A 24,712-nucleotide genomic window follows, 5' to 3' on the forward strand; every position below is an offset into this window, starting at 1 on the left:
GTTATAAGACAGGTGAAGGGTGTCCGTTTTATTTTATGTTACATAGGTGTTATTTAATGTTATATTCCGTCTTTGCGTATGGCAGAGTTATCTTCTCTTGTGAGCAGGTATTGATTGCTACTTCATTGGTTTGTGTGAGAAAATTACGTCGTTTTCTCAAAATCTGATGACGTTACTCTCACAAACAAATGACGTAACAATCAATACCTGCTCACAAGAGAAGATAACTCTGCAATATGCAAAGACGGAATAGGTGTTATTTAATGGTATATATGTGGTATGTTATGATGAATAAGTGGGGTTAATTTTAACATTGCCTGTTTGACGGTGTATTTTCAGTAGGTATCAATTATGACTTTTATTTTGGTGAATATAAATGTGATTACATGAACTTGGATTTTTTTCGGTTAATGTCATTTTCAGGTCAATATAACACATATTCACCGAAATCAAAACCCTTAATGGTTATATTACATGTAGAAATGAAAGAAAGGATGTTTATATTTCTAAACAAGATGGAACCTTAGCAAGTCGTCAAAGGCTGTGTACTTCATTGAAAGCATTGTCATGGTACAATAAAAGTGACTTCATGAAGTATATTGACCAAAATCACAAATCATCGACCACTATGTAAATATGATCTAGCCGATACAAATGTAGAACAAATGGTATCAACTAATATTATCTAATTACCATCCTCATCCACCTCGTTAATCATGTCTTGTAACTCAGCTTCTGTCGGGTTCTGTCCTAGTGACCTCATCACTGTTCCCAACTCTTTGGTTGTTATGGTGCCGTCGCCATCTTTGTCGAACAGGCTGAACGCCTCTTTGAATTCTAAGGACAAAAACATAGAGCATGGGGATTTATCTATCTTAGTTGAACTTCAATTAATGAGCTGTTAAATAAAACGTAAATAGAAGACATCTTAAACTATCACAAAATATATATACTTGGTGTTCGGTTAATTTTCATAAATACTTGAGCTTTGAAAGATATACATATATTAAGCTAACCTTATGAACATCCTTTACTTACCATCTATTTGATCTTCTGTGAGGGCATCCGTCTGAAATGACAGGAATGGTAACATATATATATACCATAGTTACGTCTATACATTTGCTACTTCAAGATGTATTTATCTTTTCTTTGCTTAGACCGTTCAATAACTAACAATGAAATGTCGTGACAACTTTGCAAACGTTTAATTGAATTATTACTAGGTCGTACGATAAACATTAAAATGCTGATCTTTTTTTGTACTGTGAACTTTTCCTTTCTTGACAGCAACATCCCTTCCTACCCTACCCACAATGTTTCAATATTGCAGTTGGTTATTCAAAAATCAAATCAAATATATTGGCAGTTTTAAGTTCAGTTTTGTGATCAGATTTGAAAATATTTCATTACTTTGTTCGATATGAAGATTGAATTTAATGCTCATGCCGAAAGGTGTCTTGTAATTTCGTTACAATGTATCACCTATATTTACATGGTGGGTATCGTCGATGAAGAACACAAATCACACTTCTGGAACATCTAGTCTTCTTTTCTTGGTACGTTATTATCTTTATAAATGTAGCGTTTTCTTTGATCATGTTTTGCCCTAGTAAACATTTTTTTGTTGCTTTTTGATTTTGGTATTACTCATGTATAATTGTTATGTGGGTGGTATTTGATTTCAGTTGTTTGTTGTGTTTCCTCGGTATTTTAGACTCATTATTGTATTTCCTGGTACATGTATCTGTACTCTGCGCTGATAATACATAAAGGTTAGCTTCTTGAAAATGTATATGGCGATATTGTATTAAGGTACATGTGATCAATATGTCAATGAAAAAAGCACAACTTAACATAGTGTTAAATTATAAGTTTGTTTTAAGCACAAACAGCAATTGAAAATGTATTTTGAAAACGTTGGGTTTCTTTGTCACACGAGTGGTGCAAAAGACTAGGGTCTCGACTCTAAACCGCTGAACACGCTATAGCCACAATGTGCCACATCAGTTAATCCAACAACGGTGTTCTAAATATTAGTATAAGGAATGCAACATAGTCAGTGCAGCACTCGAACTCAAGACCCCCGATCACTAAACTGCCGCCCTTACTACCTGAGCTACCAGGTGAATGAGTCAATTTAATCCGAAACAAATTTAAGTAGAGGTAATAACTGTATGCACGAGAAAACTTCAGCAAGCTACACTAACATTCTCTAGTGTTTTGTCTGCAATGCGACATGGGTCTTTAACGAAACGTCGATAAGAAAATACAACTATGGGAATTAGGGATGTACCATGTGAGGAAGAACAGCATTAACCACTACAAAAAAACAAAATGTGGAACCAACAGTTTATTTCTTACAAAAAATATGAAAATAACAAAAAAAAGTGTGGATTACACACACTGTGTAAAATCGACCAATACCAAAACAACAAAACAGGAACCGCTAAGAAAAATAAAAGAATGGTACTTGACTTATAATTTACTGTGCGTATAATCAATATAGACCAAAATATCAAAATGGTTAAACCAGCCTGAACTAATATAACCCTTTAGCACGGTGACGCTAACAAGAGATCGATTATAACATAGCTACTGTTTGATCTCACTTTGTATTGATATGAAATGCCTGCAGTTTATGTTCTCTAGTCTGATACTGTAGGTGACTGATATATAGCTATATATATCTCATACATACCTATGGGCAAAAAATCATGTGTGCTGACTTATGTCTGCGGACACAGTAAAAGTATGATAAGCCCCTTTTGGTTAAATGTTTGTCGTTGATTCAATACATATAGAAAATGAAAATAATCCAGGTGGAATCGGGGAACAGGGAGATACCTTGGTCGTTAAGGCCCCAAAACTCCCGACCGATGAAACCTTGAATAAACTAGGTAAAACAGAAGTAAGGCATAACCAAGACAGAAATTAAACGGCGCCATTGCCAAAACAATTCTTGTTATTTCCCTCAGTATTTAGGAAGGTATAATAAAACTAGCATACCGGTAACGAATATTGCCCCTTCCCCTTTCTTAAATTCCGTATTCATTCCAGTAATATATATATTTTTTCAAATTAAATATGTAAAATAGAATGTGTTCGTACAGTCGTTTGAAACAAAAATAGTTATGCAGAAGTGAAATTACTTAATCTAAATATTTACTTACCATTTTCTCTGTGTCTCGAAGTTATGTTCGTCCTGTGAGGAAGCACGGGAGAAGCCTCGTTCTACAATACGGAGTTAAGTCTTTTCTTTCCACATCGATTGTACACTGCTGTTTGTTTAAATACGAACAAGATATGTGTGTAAACTTTCTACACAACTTCAATAAACTTTCTAACAATACAATGCCTGTGTGTTTTTGTTAAACCATGTCCTTCGTACATCGACCTTCGTGAGTTTTTCCGCTGTTTTTCAAAACGTGCCTCGTCAAATGAATGCAACGCTAATACTACTAGGTGCGTAAAATAATCAATGATGTTAGAAAAAGGCTCCCTCCTTAGTATCGCCACACAAAAGATTCTGGTTTGCTACCATGTAAAGCTGTTTTGTAAGGCAGTCATTCAATAGCGTTCGTCCAAGTGATTGTTATGTACATATATATTGTATGAATTCATTTTGTATTAAAGATATCTAACTTTAAAATTTGGTTTAGGTGATTATACTTTTTTCCGTGCATTCATTGAACACTGCCATTTCTGTTTTCTACTGTAGTCCGGAATTTTGAATGTCCATTGGGATAAGTGTCGATGTACGGCACAATCAGATATATTGGCCTTCTATTCTACATATGATTTCTATGCATATTGTCTTGTTTTCCTATGATAAACGGATAACAAAAGTCACTACATTTGAATTGACATATAGGCGATCACACGTTGTAACATTAACATAAAGCTGGTTGTTAGGGGCCTGATTACCCTATTGACTGGGATGTCTATTTTTATTCGTGTGTGTATTACTGCTTTATCATTCATGGAGTTGATAATTTCCAATCCAGAGTAACTCGTACAACGTTCCTAACTGCAATATTTGTTATTAGAGAAATAAAGTTGGAGATCATTGATTTAGGTTTAAGTTTAATTTCCTGTTTCCTCCGTGAAGGGCTTCATCTCAACAATGGAGTTCCATGGAAGGTCGATATAGCAACTGGGTGAAATATGATATGCCGTTGCCTTGTAAAGTACAATATGTTATAAGCTTATAATTTTTCAAAAAAAATAAAACAAAAACTCCTAGCGGTTTTGTAATCATGTCTCAAGAACAATGTAAACAATGACTACAGTTTTTTGAAAGCGCTTTCATTTTTTCGCTGAAAAGTGACATTTGAACATTGAATTGTTGTGCACACGCAAAGACCTGCATATTACATATAAGGAAAAAAAGTACCTGCAGATGTATTCCTGAAGTATCTAGTATTTTCTTAAAATCGCTCAGAAAATGTTTCAAAGTTCTGAAATAACGACACATTTTATCAATTGGATATATCACAACTGATCATTAAACTAACAAGGCTATGTCAAGTCAAATTACCTGAGCGAGAGCCTGTTTTGAACAGTGTGAAGGTAAAAGATCATACAAGTTGTGTTTCACCTTAGCCAGCCTTGTTGCGTTTGTGTTTATTTGTTATACATGTATACTGGAAACACCTGTCATCATTCTGTCAACATTTAAATAGTTTTCTTGCAGTTTCGTAATAAACGCGACTACATATATTCCTGATGGGTACAGGTACGGGTAATAGTTTTCGTTGCATGTATTTGCATTAACCAAGGATGCGCGTGTGCATGAACAGTATTTTCATCAAACTGTTTCAACAATGGACATACTTTACATTTTTCTTAATTGTCGATTACCAAACTACTTTAACTTTATTTATTTTGCACACATGAAATACCTTAACGTTTCACTCAATTTATGTAATCAGCGAACAATCTCATCCATAGTATTGTGGTGTGCATTATAAATGTGAGATACATTAAATATTCAGATTATTCCATAACAAGGAAAGCAATTATAAAAAGAGTTTCAATGAGTCTCCATTCCACTATACATACGTATCTGTTTGTTAACAGATGTTTATACTCGCACCGATGGTATTTGACTTACATTGTACATCGCGATTGTAAGTGAGAGGAGATAGATTTATAAATAATTCAATTCTATGTATGTTGCTTATTGAAATACACTGTTCAATAGTGAGCTTTGGAAACATGTTAATACAAGGTAAAGCAAGTCCTGCAATTATAGGATAATTGTTTTCTCTTCCACGCTTGCTTCATGAAATGAATCTCGTAATTACACATATGATTGATGGTTGTTTTAAAAATGAATAAAATAATATGCATTTGTAGAGGCTTTACAGTGACTTGTCCACAGTTGATAAAGCAATTGATTGAAGTGGGTGTTGTCTGCTGATAAGTGTTGACCTTGATAACAATCATAAGTTAATAACTTAACATGCTTAATTACATGTTATTTGTCGGTTAATGATGCTGATCACACAGCTATTTGGATATTAGCTACTTAATTACGTCTAATCACGTATTTCAGTCTGAGTTTTGACGTGATGACAGAAACATGTATAGGTATATATCATAAGTTATCTTTCTACAGCATTTAAAGGATCCCGTACCGATGCCAACAACTGTAACTATGCATTACATTTTCCCCGATATTAATATAGCATCAATAAATTCCCTCTAAACAGAAACCGTGACCTTGCGGAATCAGTGTATAATAAAGAGTTTAAAGGGTGTTTCTGAGTATAATAATAGCGCCACGGGGTCAGGCCAGGACTGGAACCCCTGACTGTCGATCATTATACTGCCATTGTGAGATATGGATTATTAAAACAACAGAATTTGAAACTGATGAATGTGAGTAGGTGAATAAGTTGTTAATTTTCAATCATCATGAACCTGAATATGACGAGTTACATGTAATATTACCCCTCATCCAACGGTGAGTAGAATCGTTCACCTAATGACTTGTGGTTATTTAGCTGTAAGGACTCGTAACTGAGTTCCACAAAAAAGAAACTCATGTATACTCGGTTAATCCACTGTAAGTGAGCGTTTGGTTTGGTGTTATATTGTTTAACGTCCTATGAAAAGCTAAGGTCATTTAAGGACGTGCTTCCATATGTGTTTTGTAAGCGTGCATGTGTGCCGTGGAAGGCAATGTTGGTGCCTCCTGGTGATAGCGCGGATCTTATGCCGACTTTATAGTGCTTCAAATTTTTATCACTGAAATACCATCCCAAAGACACTAAGCACAGCATTCCGCCCGATCCCACTGTATTGGCAACGGGTGAACCAGTTGTTGCCATAACCCGCAAATGTTGAACGTTAAGCAGGAAATAACAACTATCATTTTTAAGGACATTTGTATGTCCCGGCCTGGGGACAGAACCCATTGCCTTCCTCACCTGGGCGAACGCGCAACACTAAAGTCAAAAGTGAGGCGCTAGGAAATCAAAGGCATTTAGAATTAGAGAGAAATATTAAGATCCCCACGAATTTCGAAGACGAAGAAGACATGAGGCACTGTTTTTAACATAAAGAGCTCAGTAAAATAGTTGGTCAGTTCCAGCAGTATTCCTATTACAGTAGAATATGTAACTTACCATTCCTAGGGTTAAGTGCACCCTCATTACGTCACCAGGAACTTACTTATTAACGAGAACAACTCAAGGTCATCAATCGTGTGCGCAACAAATTACATGCGAAGACGTCACGCGAAATTATTAAGCCGAAATTAACATAAAATAAAATAATTCCTGACTCTAAATACATGCTATCGGGGAACGATTGCCATAGGTTTGATTAGTGATGTTCCATAGGCTTGACTTGATTAATGTCATGTCACATGTACTAGATTTTCTGACCCCGTCATCTCCAACGGTCGGTGCTGGGTGTTCTTAACGGAAATCGCGTGTTAACAAATAATGTCTATACATTACCCTTAAGAAAGAAAACTTCTAACTGACAGAAATCAGGAAATGGATTCGATTAGTTCTTCTTTCGTCATGAACCTCTTGAAAGTATACGTATGGCGAGGTTGTTGATGACCGACTGACATAAATGTCAAATGACCTTTGTTGTCAGAAGAATTTAACCGCAAGCAACCGAAACGTTTTTCCTGACTCTGTGCGATGTTTGATTCCCAATGACCAATACATATCGAGCTCTCATTTTGATGCTTTGCAGATGTAATTCTTTATCAGCAAAATTAAACTTTCTGAACAATTCTGAAGAAATATTTAAATGTAGCACAACATCTGATGTATATGGAATATTTGCGTAAAAAAGGACTTGTTAATACTTATCTTACTAGTGACAATGATGATTACATTGTTTTGTAGACGTATCTATTTGATCTACATATTTGGTTGGCATAAATATTTACACTTTACAACTAGATTTTTTTTTATTCCCGCTGCAAAATCGGGTTTTTCTTCTGTGTCTGCTAAGGAGACATATGACATATGAAGAGAAAAAATGACCTACTGCTCCTAAAGTAACATTTTCCATTTTATTTTCTCTTTGTTTCCTTAGAAATTTGTTCCTGGTGCCTTTGTTGGTAATACCGATTTTGGCTTTAATTTTTAGCGTTAGCCCAAGTGCGGAGGGTAATTGACTCATGACGGGACATGCCCTGTTAAACGTCAACATTTAGGGTAATCGCAACATTGTCAGTATAATGTGATCGGGTTGAATGCTGTACTTGGTGCTTTCGGCATAGTGTTTTAGTGAGGTAGCACTATAAAGTCGGGATTATATCCGCCATCTTGCAAAGAGGCATGTACAAAGCAAACCTGCCTCAAGCACATCACATATGCACACATTGAAGTACGTCCTTAAATGACCTTAGCTGTTAAACCTGATAAAACAAAACCAAAACAAATAAATTAAGCCACGCTATTAATTGTCCCTGAGGTACTTGTAATTTGACCTTCACAATTGTTCTTGGTTAACAAAAATATTTTTTTTTTTACGGCATCTCCTTTTGGGAACCTGACAATGTCGTTATAATGTGACAGCCGTGTTAAACTAGTTCCGTATAATCTTTTACACAATAACGTAAATAATGTGTATCGATATGATATATAGCGTTTAAGTTTTTCGTTGTTAAATTTTCCTGGTTATTTACCTATATAAAACGTATGTTTGATGCTACACACTATCTAGTCCTAGATTCTCAAGCAAAACATTCGCAGTTTTATCGTGTAAATATCTTCAACATAAAAATAATTTAATAGTTGTTTAAAGCCTTCCGGCAGTAGAAAAGAGGTGAGACTCCCTACCTTATTTAAAGAACGTCTATGATCGGGTGGAGATGCCGTAAGATTAACAGTTTATATGTGTGTTTCAAGGAAACGTAAATTCACGTCAATATACCCATATATACAAAAACAAACACTTCATAAATGAGCGTTTCTGCTATTAATATCGTCATCAAGCATACAGATCGGTGTTGTTTTACTTGGTGTAAAGTTTCTCTTAATTATAAGGAGAGGTTTTTTTCACATACATTTTTCCACTATTATCAACAGAAGACAAATAATGCTAGTGATATTGGTCCAGGTTATTTTGTTTGCCGATCACTGTCCGATACGTTTCAAACATACACACCCTCGGCATAGATTGTCTTTTTTCACATTTCATAATTTTCACATAAATTTTCCACTATTATCAACAGAAAAAATCTTGTTAATGATATTGAACCAGGTAATTTAGTTTGCCGATCACTTTCTGATATGTTTCAAACATACACACCCTCGGCATAGATTGTCTCCCTTTGTTTGCTTACAGAAGTCGCAAAACATACACAGAATGTAGATGTAAACAACAAACAAATGTCTAATGTCAAAAAGTTTAATAACGATGGTAAGAAAACAATTTAGTATATATATATATATATTCAAAACGAGGACAAAGACATAGAAACACGCACAACAATATCTAAATACTGCAAAACAGGACAGTGTATCACGATTATAAATAAATTGCTAATTTCTCTTTTTTACTTTCTTTGCGTCTTTGTTCAGTCAGCACGTTAGCAGAGTTACGATACGTCTAACCGCATCCCAAAAAAATCACAAGGAAAATGGACGCTATAGCAGGAAATATTTCGGTATCTATACATGTTTATCCGCATCAAGTAGTCTATTTGTATAAAGAAAACAATATAAACTGGACAAAATTATTGCTTAAAACTATGGAATGTTTGTTAGTTTGTATTAATTAATTATACAATACCACGAATATATGTTTTAGGAAACATCCTTCACTTGGCGTTGTATGGTCTATAGATACGTTACATATACCCTTAACTAGATGCGTTTTAAGCAAGAATTGTTATATTTAAAAACGCCTTTGCAATAGTTAGTATGTTAGACTTATGTTACAATTTTATCAATTTTATTGTATCTGGCCTAGTGTTGAACCATCCTAAAGCTCCCCCTTAGAAATCCCAATGTAAACTATTTCGCATTTACATAAAGCGACCAAAATTCCCAATGGCATTCATAACACTATGAGTACAGTGGAATGCGGCTTACAGTAATTCTCTGACGTCAGTATCATTATGATTTTGTAAAAAGTTACGCTAGCGATCAAAAATATTTCAAAAATGGTCTGTTAACTTCATTACGGAAGTAATTTCTTAATACAAAGTGATGTATTTTCGATACGAAGACTATCATTAAAAAGGTCAAGAAAAAGGACAGAAGTGTTTAATATGTATTTGCATACCGGTCTAAAAGTAAGGTAGCGCTTCATTTAAATATTCATGTAAGCCACACTGACCCGGAAATACAAACATATTCCTTTAACGTAATAGCGACTAAGTATAGTGACACATGTTTTTCCTATATTCATGGAATTGTATCTTTAAAAAGCAAAACTATGAAATCCAATTACCCTGATAAAGTTATTAAAAGAAAGACATGTATAAAATCACAAATTAATTTCAGTATACACACAAATTATCTAAACAAATTAAAATAAGTTAATAAATAATACCCAGTGATAATATGATATTTTTAAATTTTAAAGAATTTGATACTAATTGCTTACTAAAAAACATCTGAATGAAAAGAAAAATATGTATATCCATTACCGGCCAATGTTAATGTTATTCTAAGACCTGGCCTGTAACCTTCACTTTGACAAAACCCCACGACATGATCACGTCGGGATTAACATAGCCAATAGGAGGCAAACATATCGTATGATATCATAAAGCTAATTACAGTCAATAGCACACCGTCGCGGTAGGTCATTTGAAAAACACAAAACCGTGTCAAATGTGCACACAACATAATATGACGTCGTCAAATTGCTTCATGTTAGCCTGATGACGTGATCACCACGTGTCATATGACGTTATTAGACTTAAATACTCAAATCAAAATGAAAAAAGCCTTTAATCATATTTTAACCGATTCAACCAATTTTTCCACTATCAATATTTTTCCTTTAGACTTTATTAAATAATTATTAAATAGATTTATCACCAAGGAACTTTTTTATATCAAATCTATGTCACTATATGCTTACTGACCATACGATCATAATTATAAATAAATAGTAAACAAGATATAAAATACATCTAAATTGGAAATGAACAATACACTCGTGTATGGAAATACACCAACAATGATATTAAGGTACGTATTACGGACAATATTTAAAAAAGAGTTAGCAGCAGTTAAACTATAAAAAGAACAGTTTTAACAATGTTATCAAAAGAATATATCGAAAATTTAAGCAGTTAAACATTATAAAGGACAGATTTTTTCCTCCTGTATAACTTTCAGGAATAACTCGTTTGACAAAATTTCGACTGTAACGACAGCCTAAATGACAACAAGAAAAACAAAGAGCTTCTAAACTCGCAGCCTACAATTTAACTTGTTACTGGTAATGTATAAAATAGTATTTAAAATGTAGAAGAAAAAAACCCATCTATATTCTATATATTTCTATTTCTATTGGTGACTAAAAAGAGACAAATCAAGCGTTGGTATTGACAGCCGATATCCGTATATACGAACTTGCGTCGTCCCAGTATCTTGATGACAAAGATAGTATATTTACATAAAGATCCAAATCTGGAAAAAAACTCCGAGCAAATATTTCACCGTCAGTAAGCATTGAACGGTTTTACACGTTTTGGTCTAACCGTCCGTCCGAACACATATCCAACCACCCGTCCGTCCGTCCGTCCGGACACTTCAATGGATGGTATGGACGTGAGGCACTCTCGGCGTTTGAGCCGATCGTTAACCCTTTGATGTGATGAGTAAATGTCTGTTATGAATAATGCATAGGAAGTTTGGCCATTAGTTTTTGAATCACGGGAATGGTTTTTTTCGCTGATTGCCTTCGCTCATCATCTGCTTAAACTCTGAAAAAAATAAACCAGAAAGTCTATGTACTATAACTTTAAAAACATGGACAAAAAACGTCGCAGTGTCAACATAATGCTGTTTTCACTTTGAGGGCGTGGCACCATTTCAATCTGTTCGATTTAAAACCAACCCTCTTCCTACCCCTGTCAGCTGATGTGTTTTGTATTCCGTTGAGTGGGTGCGGTTTTTAGCCAACCAAACTTAGGCTAGCTGACATTTTTTGTCTATATTATGGTAGTTGTTCCTATTTTTGTAACATTACAACTATTCTATGCTTAAGTTCTTTTAATGAATAAGATTTTTTTATGATTAGAGTAATCAAAGTGGCTCTATTGGAATAAATTCAGATACCACAATTTTGGTTTCCTTTTTCATTCATTACGTGTTTGGAGTTGTTTCTTGTTATGAGTGTAAAAGCAAACAGAGTCTACTTTAATCATGGTTGAATATTAGAATCGAACCCTTCTTTGTGATCCAGTCCTCCAAATTAATGTGATACTTAGAGTAGGCTCTGAAATGGTGAATAATTGTGGTATATAAAGTACATCAGAGGAGTGGAAATATTGCTACTTGGAAAGAAAATATTACCGATTATGAAATTAATGTCATAACGTTTGACAAACAATGTAGTATAGTAGTGGTTTATCAATTGCGATACCAAGATAGGGTGTTGAAGAAGTCATGATAAGAAATGTAAAATGTAAATGTAAATGTAAAATGTAAATGTAAAATGTAAATGTAAATGTAAAACGTACATGTAAATGTAAATGTAATATGTAAATGTAAAATGTAAAATGTAAAATGTAAATGTAAAATGTAAATGTAAAATGTAAAATGTAAATGTAAAATGTAACATGTCCGTGGCGTAGCAAATCATTTTTCTGAGTGTATGGTTTCAGATGGTCGAACGTCCGAGGCGTAAATATGTATAGCGCCAGAGGAGGGGAGGATTTGGGAGGGGGAGTTTCCCCTCCCATAGCTGGAAATCAATTCTACTAGGTCCTGTAGCAGCAATCTCCTGTGGTCTGGGAACTCCTTTTAGTCTGATTATCAACGATTAAAACCCGACTTGCTATATTAATAATATTGAATTTTGTGCTTCACTAAGTAATTTCTTTTATTACATAACCGAGAGATTTGTCAATGTGTATAGACATAACATAACAACACTATTTGAGCAGACTACAATGTTCAAGAGGATTTTGGTTTTATTTCTTTCCTTTTTATGATTGATACGGACGGTCCATATTTAACATAAAAACAAATTCTTGAAAATGTTAGTGTTTTAGCACTCAAGCATACACGTGTGCTACGCCACTGCATGTAATTAATGTATCCTACCAATAATGTTGATGATAAGAAACCCAAGTGTATGTAGTCTTGATCTGACTCAACTGTTGAGATAACAATACAAATATACCCAATTGTCAAAGCCTCCCGTGCTTAGAAATAAATCTCATAAAATCTGACCTTCCGACAAAGTTATGAATAGACCATAATAACCTAACGCAATTGCCAATAAACGGATACAACTGGTTATGACCTTTCCACTTTGACCTACCGTCAAAGTTAATCTGACCGTCCCCGTCGTCGTCGGCCTCCGTAATCATCATGTCTAGTTCGTCGTCTGACAGTTTCTGACCCAGTCGTTTCATAATATTTTTCAATTCTGTTCGGCTGATCAAACCATCATTATCCTCGTCGAACATACTGAATGATTCCATGTATTCGTCATCGGTAGCCTTGGAGTCCTTCATCATGAGAGTAAACTCATCGAATTCTATCGTACCATTGGCTACCGAAAAAAAAAGATATACAACAATTGATAGGATGAAACTGGATTTTTGGAGAGAAAAAAACAACATGTTTTCATAAGAGATATAAATTGATTTGGTTAACTTTTAATTCATACAAATATTGATGCATAAAAAGACACGTACAAGAGGGAACTCGACGACCTAAGATCCGCCAAAGCGTATAAAGTTTTAAGATATGTACGTTTTCTGATACTATTTCTAAACATTTAATATAGGTTTGTAGAAAAGGTCGATGCAGCCCTACAAGTTGAGTATTCCTGTGTGATGGTTCGATGACTAGTACGGTATGTACCCTATCACCTTCATCAGAGAAATGAATATGTAGGAGTTGACTTCGATTCAACGACTATAGTACATTACCTATTTTTCTGTAAAAACAGACCGTGTTTCTTTCATTGTCACAGGTAAAACTGCGTCAATGCAATATATCTATATGTAAACGAAATAGCAGGAACATTTAGATCAGCACACTTTGGACTTTATATACTTTTTGTCGTCTTAACGAACTCATTGTCTCATGATTTACATCTCAGCATCCCACCTTATAAGGAACAGTTAGATCACGTGACTTACCGTCCTTATCGACGTCATTGATCATGTCCCGGATGTCATTGGCGGTATGGTTTTTACCGAGTGATTTCATCACAACCTGCAGTTCGTCGAATGTAATTTTCCCGTCTCCATCTTTGTCGAAAAGGGAAAACGCCTCCTTGTAGGCTGTAATCAAACAACGGACGATAACTCTCGCTTTCTTACATTCACAAACTGAAATATTTTATAAATGTGTACCTGTGCCGTTTTCGTTTAAACAGTTGAACCGGCTGAACCCCAGTTGTTCGTTTATTAAATAAGGTCGGACCTAGTAATATGATGCTGCTTTAAGTTGAGCCCTGAGAAAGCCTTGCAAGGCCTGCATACACATTTGCAGGTCCGCAAGGATTTATTCTCGAAATCATTACATTTAAAAACGGTCAAACCAGTTGTTCCGCATAAACGAACAGGCCCAGGATTTATATTCAAGCGTCTTAGTGAAAGTACCGCTGTTTTTTGTAGTTAAATGCATGAAATATCTTATCCACGATCACTCTTGTTCCTTTCTTCTGCATAAAAATATTTTTGTAAAATATGGGATAATTTTGCAGAAAGTGTCAGTAGGTGTTTCTCTACAATTATTGTAATGGAATGTATTATTGAAAATTAGATATTTTGCATTGATTTCCGAAAAAACCCGAATTCGTTTCTACGTAGTCAAATATTGTCTAACAGCTTCTTCTTCCGTTACGTATACATTCCAAAAACTGCAGATTAAATTTTAAGTATAATTCCGAAAACGAGTTTTAGCAGAATTATATCACTTTAGAGATGATACCTTTTAAGTTTTGAGCGATACATTTATTCTCTATCTAAGTGCCAATATATAAGTTTATATTATATACTCATCCCGGGCCGTGACTAGTTTGAGTACCATGATAATGATTTTGTTTAAATAATCAATAATTGATAGTATTTCAATGTATCACTAGTTAATGTGACCGGATACAACTGCGGCTAGTTTTATGTGTATACGTTACCATGGTAACACTGTTTTATTTGACCTTAACCTTGCTTTAAAGGTGATCGATGATATCTGAAATCCGGCGCCAGAAACTCGGGCGATAACAGCGTATACATTACGTTAGGTCTCGTGGCGATTATACAGTATACGATAGGCCCCTTGGTAGTTAAAATATCTGATTAGTTTAGATAAAAGTCGAATTAATTATGTTAATTATGCTTAACATTTAAATGTCATATTGATAGGGAGAGGAAATATGACAGACATCCGTCATTATCGGAAATCAGACACGTCATCTCCATTCGGAACATCTCGGTTAATTAATTTCTTTTTGTGAAGACGAAAGCATCGGTCAAGGTCGTGCTTCGGGGGCTACATTCGTAGCCATTGTTAAAATACCATCAATTGGTGAAGTTTACCTCTTTAATTTATCTGAATAGCTTTATTTCGGGAATCAATTCCATTGTGCCTTTTTGTTTAACAAGGTATGGATTTAGCTTAAATTACTTTGTTGTGTTAATAATCTCGTGTTTAGTCCAATTTTGACTGGTTTTCGATTCACTAAATTATAACACAAATGATAAAATATGACATTACAAAATAACGTTTTGATAATACTTATCAACCGTTTCTCATCAAATAAATTAAAATCAATAAATACACATACTACTGCAAAGCACTTTATACTGAACACTCACTATAGGATCTGTTTCCTTCCAGCGAGACTTTGGCGAGATTGACTTAAATTTAAAGTAACGCAAACGATTTCAAAAATTGTTGATCGCATAGCCAGTACATCTATGCGCATACACTGAGAACGTAAAAGTGTTCCCCGTCACGAAAAGCTTGAGGCAAGCATCCTTAAATGTTTAAAGTCATATCGACCACCGCTGTTACGACGGAACTATTGATATATAAACAACGCCGGGATACAGCAGCTGTTCAAAGCCTAGTTTGCTGAACCATTAATTACCGGAAATATTTTACAAATGAAATATTTTTATGATATTCAATTCGAAAATAAAATTACATGAACCGGGATCAAAACGATTATCAGAAGGGAAAACTAATCTAAATTGTTATTTCTCTTCAAAAGCATTTTCAAAATTTTAGTTTTACCATTCGTTAAGCTAACCAGTCGTCATTCAAGATACAGGTTCAGATCCCATTGCACATGTTACACCTATACATATATTACACCTAAACAGTACCAACTGCCACAGGAAATAATGATCAGTGTAATTACGTCCAGAGTCAGCACAATGTTATAGGTTTGCATACTATATTCGAAATTACCTATTTGTATATAGATTTAGCGTCAAATATGAATGACAAGTACATTTGTATACAGAATACGGGGAAATACAATTCTTGTTACAGTACGTCACTGCAGAATGCCATCTGGTGTCAGTTGCTGAGTTTCGTTTATCTGTTTTGGCCTAACGTTGTAACGTTACTTGCTTGGTTGTGCTTGGTTTGGATTTATTTTGTTTAACGTCCTATTAACAGCTAAGGCCATTTAAGGACGTACCTCTATGTGTGAGTTGTATGCGTGCTTGTTTGTACGTGTATGCAGGAGACAGGATTTGTTGGCGTACTTGCCGCCTTGTGATAGCGCGGATCTGATACCGACTATACAGTGCTATCTCACTGAAACACCATGCCGAAGGCACCCATCACAGCTAGCACTCCGCCCGGTCACATTATACTGACAACGGGTGAAGCATTTGTTGACATTACCGTTGATGCTGAACGTTAGAAGGAAATAACAACTATCATTTTTAAGGACTTTGGTGTAGGTCCGGGCCTGGGACATACCAAAAGGTCAACATTAAAGCCAAAAGTGAGGTATTGCCAAGCAAGGCGTTAGCAAATAAAAGGTAGTTAGAAGTAGAGCGAAATAGTCGCCTCTAACGATTTTCTCGATCCCCGACCTGCAGGGGTGTACAACGTACATGCATAGAACATTTCCTACATTACCTTTTTTTCCTACATATTATTCGGAACACTTTACACATAAATGTTTTCGTTCTTTCGACCTTAGTACCACGGATAAGTCTTGCATGAAAATGGACGGAATAGCCATATGTTGGAGTGAATTGTTAACTGTTTTTCTGCATACACAAACTTTTTTTTTCAAATAGGCGCATTTCTAATGAATATCACGTAACTATTAGCAAAGCTGTTTTTTTTAACCATATCAGCGTCTTGGGGTACACACTACTCCTTTTTCTTAGTAACTTATTGTTTTTACAATCTAGCTTGGTCGCGTTAGACAGATGGTCGTTTAATACAGTTAAATTACATAGTAATAACGGTCGGGAGGAATGAAAAGTGGCCGCATAAAACAGATAGTCGTTTAATATCGATGGTAGCTCAAGTAGATTTGAATATTTGGAGAGTACGCTATATTAAGATGTTGCAAATAAAATTTTCAGTGAAAGCAATGTGTGTTAAACATTTAAATAATTCTGAATTTACGTGATAGAGTGAAATCATCTGTAGATGCAACTATTTCCAAAAGAAAAGCATCACAAAGGTCTTGCGGGTCCTAGCGGATATCCTTGAAGTGGAGAGAAGGAAGAAAAGAACTGGTGTAAGAACAAACCAGGCTGGTATCAAGTTTGTGAAACCAGGGGAGAAAGCCACAGTGAAGCCTCGAAGCACCTCATCCATCTTTGAACGGGCGTCAACATGGGAGATGAAGGTTGACCTTGACAGGAAGCTTGTGTTTCCAGGAATAGTGGAAACAACACTGAGGCCTGACATGGTAATCTGGACAGAGCAATCCAGACACCTCATCGCCATAGAGCTCACCGTACCATGGGAGGAAGGCTGCGAGGAAGCTCACGAGAGGAAGAAAGCCAAGTATGATGAGCTGATGGAAAAGTGCAGGAGCAGAGGATGGACAGTATGGCTCTTTCCAGTGGAGGTTGGCTGTAGAGGTTTCCCCGCACAGTCAGTGTGGAGGACACTACGGTCAATAGGACTCACTGGGAGGGCAAGAGCTACCGCCATCAGACGATTGGGAGAAGCTGCAGAGAGAGCATCGTGCTGGCTATGGCACAAACGAGATGAGCCGATGTGGAAGCCGACATAGACGAGTAGTGGTTTGGCCACCACTACTGACCCACCAGCCGAAGGATGTAGTGATTAAGGGTCGAAACATCTGAAGAGGGCTGGCCATCACCTGATGACGTCAAATGAGGCTTCGCGACTAGAATGACAGCAGTGACGGACTACAAGTCAAGGATGTCACAAGATGCAGAATCACCATCATCTGTAAGCAATCATCGTTCCATTGTGATGCCACAGAAAATCCTATGCTGAGGGTATATACATCAGCTAAGCGCCACACATCTTTAAAGAAGGTATTAAAAGCTTAAATTTGAATTAAAGTGAAAACGGAGAAAATATTGACAGGATTAATATATATGAAATATTGAGTTTCAAAAATACTTCATTAACTCTCGTGAACATGATTTACGTTAACCACTGTTCAGAATCTACGGTAAGACAAGTGTTAGTCTGACAAATACGTACCAGCCTCAGTTTCATCGTCCGTTTGTTCCTGGAAAGAAAAAGAGAATTTCGTCAACTAAACGTTATTACAATTACATATTTAAAAAAAAAAAAAAAAAACAAACTCTGTGCATTTCCATCCAAGAGTGATTGATATAATTTGATAGAACAGGTTTCATAATTGTTGTAAGTTGTAAAATATATATCAAAGTTAAACTGTATTATACTTTGCATCAAATAGAAGCTGGACGTAACAGAACTCGTGCGTGTTGACAGAATCTGATGCCCATGTTGAAGAACGATATACACATGTGTGCCTCAAGACTTGATGAGTGTGGTATATATGTGATGGTAGTGTGTATGGTGTTTTTGCACTTCAGTTACCTCAACAATTTTTAGATATAAAGTACTTTGTAATGATCTCGGTGATAGGGTTCACAGGTGTGGCACCTTTCTGTTACACAGCTACGACTACGCCATATTTACATTTTTGAACGAGTTTTACATTAACTGACTTGTTTACAGCTGATACATGCAATATTAGGAACACTTCATACCTCGGTACACTGATGAAACAACGGTGAGTGGAAACATTCATCCATTTTTTATCTGTATTGATCAGTATAAAATTAGCATTGCGAACGATGCGTCATTTCAAACCTTCAAAGAACATCATAAGGTTCATTTTTGTTACTGTGTTTTATTTTTTATTTTATGACCTTGTCTGCTTAAATGCTTTGATATGTCTGTTGTAAAAGTATGCATGTTTCTGTTTTAACTAGCGTGGATGTCGTTTTTTTTTACAAAATTATGAATACATTTTTTCAAAGCAGGTAGAGCGTCATTTAAACCAGACTATATTTAGGCCAAGAGGATATTTTAAAAGCATGGATTCCTTTGGTTTAGAAAAACAGATATATTTGCTGAAATAGGATACGTATATTGCTTAAAAGCATGGATATCTTTGTTTTCTTCGTGAAATGCCATATTTTTTCTACTGCATTGTACAGGAAAATGCCTTGAAAAATACGTGTCAAATGTCCGAAACACTATTTCAAACTGATTTCTGTTTCAGATAATGTTATTGTAATAAGAAAATATATTTCTATAACTAAAATATTGGAAACAAAAGTACCCAACGTAACTTATGATTCTTTCTTTCTTTATGAATATGGTATTGACTGATTAATTGTTAATATGTGAGCTATACCAGTGTCGGACTGGTGTTATTTATTGCTACATGTCAGCGGCCTTGGTTTGGAGCAGGTCCCTGATGGAGTATACATGTATAATTATTACTGTAATCTATATAGATATATTGATCCTGTATTGCCTACAACAGTCACACTTCCATTATTCCAAGGACAAAGTCGTGACGAATGTCTAACTTCCGTAGAACTAACAATTGATAAACTTGTATTATTTTGCTTTTTTTTTCTCTCTCCATAAATTGTTTCTTAGAGCTGATTAAAACATACTTGTATCAAGGTTATTGTGTTCAAAGAAAAATAAAATGCATTTTAATTTTCCAATATATTTGATTTTAAATCCTAACTACACTGTATTTGTTATTTGAATACGCATTTAATGATGGAAAACAGCGATTTTTTTAATTGATTTTTTTAGATAACAGACATTTAAGGAGTTGAGGTTGAAATATGCAGATATATGCTACCAATGACGCTCTCAACTTGCGTATGAACATAGAGTATTGACATCATTGACATTATCATAAAAAGCAAACCAATCCATTTACATATACTTTGAAATATTACGCCAAGTTAACTAAAAACAAAATAGAAAAAACATTTTATTTTTTATTTTTTTTTATTTAAACGAAACATTCTGCAATGTTATTGTACCAACTGTATGACCTCTTCGTTTCGCACTAGTGCGACTGAGTGAACAAATAAATCTTGAAAGCTTGAAACAGTTTGTAAAATATGGCACGACATTACTAGTGATCTTTTAGTGCCATTAGAACGCAACAATACCCAGACAAAAATTCCCCTCACAGACATTTAAAAGACGACAATCACGAGATTGGGGAATAATTGGGACTTGCTCATCGATCTCGTGTGCAAAATTATGCAAAACATGTCGAAACTTCAAAACCAGAATTCCTGCATGTGTTGCCGAATGCCCAATGAATGAGAAACCCTAACGGATTGTATCTCGAAAATCTGTTTAAAAATCTCAACGAATCGCTATGTCTCGTGTACAATACAAAGCTTAACATTAGGTTCAACCATATCTGCATATGACGCCGCTAAAGGCTAGGCCATTGATGAGAGTAGAAATCGACCATTCTGATTCTATTTTTTGATGTTAGTACCAGTATTTAAACGAAACAAAGAAGTACGGCTTGAGAACAGGAACTTTGAAATGGCCTTTTATGTATAGTACAGGATATTATTCTTGTGAGACTGTTTAATTTTAGTAAATTGTCAACAAATAGACAAGGCCTGTTTAATTTTTGTATGCTAATTTTTCTTTTCAAACACTGACATAACTAAGTTTTTTTAAATTTCATCCAAATTTGAAATTTGCCTTAAGGATCACTGTCCAACTGTAGTCAAACACTTATGAATTCCACTTTGGTTTTTCGAGTATACAGTAACCTCCCCTTAAGTTCGTCTCTGTAGTACAATTGGGAGGCGCACTTCCGTTGACAAGGTAGCTAAGCTGGTTATATAGTATAACAATTTGAGGTCCAGGGTTCGAATCCATGTTTAGCCCCGATGCTATTGTACACTCAGAACACTGCTGTTGATAAAAATGTGTATATTTTATCTTTATTATTTCACATAAAAGTCCCCCAAGGTATGGTTTTCTTTTTAGAAATGATTTATCAAGGCATTAGTAATTCCGGGAAATTCACGTACACTGTTTTTTTTGTGTATTTTGTAATCGACCATTTTAAAATCGACAAATTGATTTATTTCTATTGCATCACTATGTTCTAAATATCGAACTATACGTAGACATTAACTTTGTAAAATGTGATACCGATTCAATAAAATTTCGATTAAAAATTGCATTGATCGGAAACGTGTTTTGAGCTCTGTTAGTTGACGGTAATGTCGTATGAACGTAAATTTATATTTCGATTTAATCTAGAGATTGATACATTCCACATGTCTATAGCAACGGTACAATGGCCATGGCTGGCATAGGTGGATCGCGTCCAGACCTGCCAAGCGCGCGCGCGCCTCCCAGGATGGTCTGGTATCGATACACCTGTCACCCTTTACTGGAGTCAGTGATACGGAGCCGCGTTAGACATGCAGTACACACATTACATCGATTTACTGCGGAACTCTTATTACATCTGCCAATGAATTCAGAGTCAATATTTAAATGAATGAATTATTCATTGACGGGGATTTCCCTGTTTCTGACACTGTTTTCCAGCTCCTGACTATAAGGGATCGTCGATTGGCCGTCACGTGACACACCCACGGGGACGGACCACGATGTTTCCCAGCTCTTGACAAGCCATCACGCATCGACTGTCACGTGACAAGTTTCGGGACGGATTACGGTGTTCTCCGGATCTTCCACTGTGATTTGGGAAGGGTCAACGATGTTCTCAAGTTTCTGAATACCGAGTCGCATCAAGAGTTGTACTCGGGGATGGACTACGCATGTGCGAATCGCTGATCTAGACCATCGATAACTTATATGGGTCCTGACTAGGGGGCGCTTTTTGAGACGGACTTACCTTAATTTTATACAACCAGAAAAGTTGATAAACAAATATCTGCAACATCACGAGCTTTTATTGCACGTGGAAGTTTTTAAATCGAGACATGTAGGTTTCGTTCCCTTTATATCCATGCATCCCAAAAAAATGTTTGAAAGCTGTTCGAAGGAAAAACTGTCGGAGTGGGTTGCTAGGATGGTACATGTACATGTACATATGTAAAATGTAACTATGGTGGCCGTGATTGCTAGAATAATATAGTGTCTACCGAATCTACATCGATAAATGAGTAAATTTAGAAAATATTCAGTGAACATCACTAGTTTTCTTCTTTTGATAGGTTTAAAATTAGTGAATCTGAATAGCCCTTAAAATATTTTGCTGAACCTTGAACGGCACAATCTATAGTATCAATCCGCCGAGCCCTTTTTTTCACTGCGTACACGCTAAGTTACATGTACACGCAGTCAGAGTTTACTAAACTGGAGCAGGGAAATATGTAAATATCAAGAATTGATCTGGTATATCGCCTTGATATTAATTCAAATGAAACACATGAAGATATATAATTAAGATGGCTATTGTTTTTGACTATGCTCCCCTCCCCACTTAACGCCCACCCACCAACAGACCAGAGCGACAACGGTATGAATAGTTGACCAGATATAGCTGTTGCTATGATGATAACATGACCTTCAGTGTTGGCATCACAAGACTACACTGTTAGAGTCTTGTGATATGCCGTTCCATACGAGCATGATTTAAGTACCTTGTCCTATCATAGTACTGTACAATTTGACATATACATTCTTTAAATTTTAATGTATTTGGTCTATAGCGTGCAGACAAGACAAAAAGGTCAAAATGTCACAAAGGTCACAACAGAAAAGGTCAGCGATGTTACAGGCAGTCTGTTCGATATGCGTTAAGATATAACTAATCATGATTATAATTTTAGAGTCTAGATTCATTTAGTATCGAAACTAAAGAGAGATACCATTCGAATCCGATTTACTTACCTTTTGACATTTATTTGGCGTAATTAAAGATTAGATATTTTTAAATAAGTTAAATACATTGTGCTGGCCCTCGATTGCATGTCGGCCCAACTTAAAACACGAGTATGCATGAAAAAGCTCGTGCTCACGCGACATAATTCATCGTTATTGCTTTATGATTCATGACTAAATGTTATATGTTTTTCATAGCTCACTTGGTAACACGGAACGAACTACTGATTGAGGAAATTTACTACATTCCTAGCATATGTATTGGTGACACTACCATTAGTACGACCAAGTCTGTCGCACCGGGCCGATAAACTGGAACGTTTCCTTACTACACTTAACGCTGCCAGTCGAGCCCCCAATCGATACGGGCTGTCCGAAATACTGTTTCCTCTCCACTTTTCTCTGCTAATTAGCCGACATTTCGAAATAAGCATGCTATTTACCGAAGTCAATGTCAATCATTGACCAATCAGAGACAGATTACGCGTATGATTAACTTATCAAGGGACAGATGGACAGACTTCCCAAATCAGATCCGAGCGAATCATATACCCTACATACCGACATATGGACAGACAAATACCCTACATAACGACATATGGACAGACAAATACCCTACATACCGTCATAAGGACAGACAAATACCCTACATACCGTCATATGGACAGACAAATACCCTACATACCGACATATGGACAGACATATAACCTACATACCGACATATGGACAGACAAATGCCCTACATAACGACATATGGACAGACATATACCCTACATACCGACATATGGACAGACAACATACCCCACATAACGCCATATGGACAGACATATACCCTACATACCGACACAGACAGACAAATACCCTACATGACGTCATAAGGACAGACAAATCCCCTACATACCGTCATCTGGACAGACAAATCCCCTACATACCGTCATATGAACAGACAAATACCCTACATACTGTCATATGGACAGACAAATACCCTACAAACCGACATATGGACAGACAAAATACCCTACATAACGACATATGGACAGACAAATACCCTACATAACGACATATGGACAGACAAATACCCTACATAACGACATATGGACAGACAAATACCCTACATAACGACATATGGACAGACAAATACCCTACATAACGACATATGGACAGACAAATACCCTACATAACGACATATGGACAGACAAATACCCTACATAACGACATATGGACAGACAAATACCCTACATAACGACATATGGACAGACAAATACCCTACATAACGACATATGGACAGACAAATACCCTACATAACGACATATGGACAGACAAATACCCTACATAACGACATATGGACAGACAAATACCCTACATAACGACATATGGACAGACAAATACCCTACATAACGACATATGGACAGACAAATACCCTACATAACGACATATGGACAGACAAATACCCTACATAACGACATATGGACAGACAAATACCCTACATAACGACATATGGACAGACAAATACCCTACATAACGACATATGGACAGACAAATACCCTACATAACGACATATGGACAGACAAATACCCTACATAACGACATATGGACAGACAAATACCCTACATAACGACATATGGACAGACAAATACCCTACATAACGACATATGGACAGACAAATACCCTACATA

General features: G+C 35.8%; 1 protein-coding gene across 1 annotated transcript in view; it reads right to left on the reverse strand.

Moving 5' to 3' along the window:
- Window positions 1-24,712, reverse strand: part of LOC110447621 (calmodulin-like protein 12) — a 61,586-nt gene that overhangs the window by 21,424 nt on the left and 15,450 nt on the right. Inside the window, exons 2-7 of the mRNA XM_021493434.1 lie at window positions 18,342-18,369; window positions 13,817-13,960; window positions 12,988-13,221; window positions 12,768-12,820; window positions 1,039-1,069; window positions 694-837 (exon numbers count right to left, since the gene is read on the reverse strand). Coding sequence (XP_021349109.1) covers window positions 694-837; window positions 1,039-1,069; window positions 12,768-12,820; window positions 12,988-13,221; window positions 13,817-13,960; window positions 18,342-18,369 — 634 coding nt within the window. The remainder of the gene's footprint in view (window positions 1-693; window positions 838-1,038; window positions 1,070-12,767; window positions 12,821-12,987; window positions 13,222-13,816; window positions 13,961-18,341; window positions 18,370-24,712) is intronic.

Source organism: Mizuhopecten yessoensis, unplaced genomic scaffold, assembly GCF_002113885.1.
Source record: "Mizuhopecten yessoensis strain PY_sf001 unplaced genomic scaffold, ASM211388v2 scaffold401, whole genome shotgun sequence".
Taxonomy (NCBI): domain Eukaryota; kingdom Metazoa; phylum Mollusca; class Bivalvia; order Pectinida; family Pectinidae; genus Mizuhopecten; species Mizuhopecten yessoensis.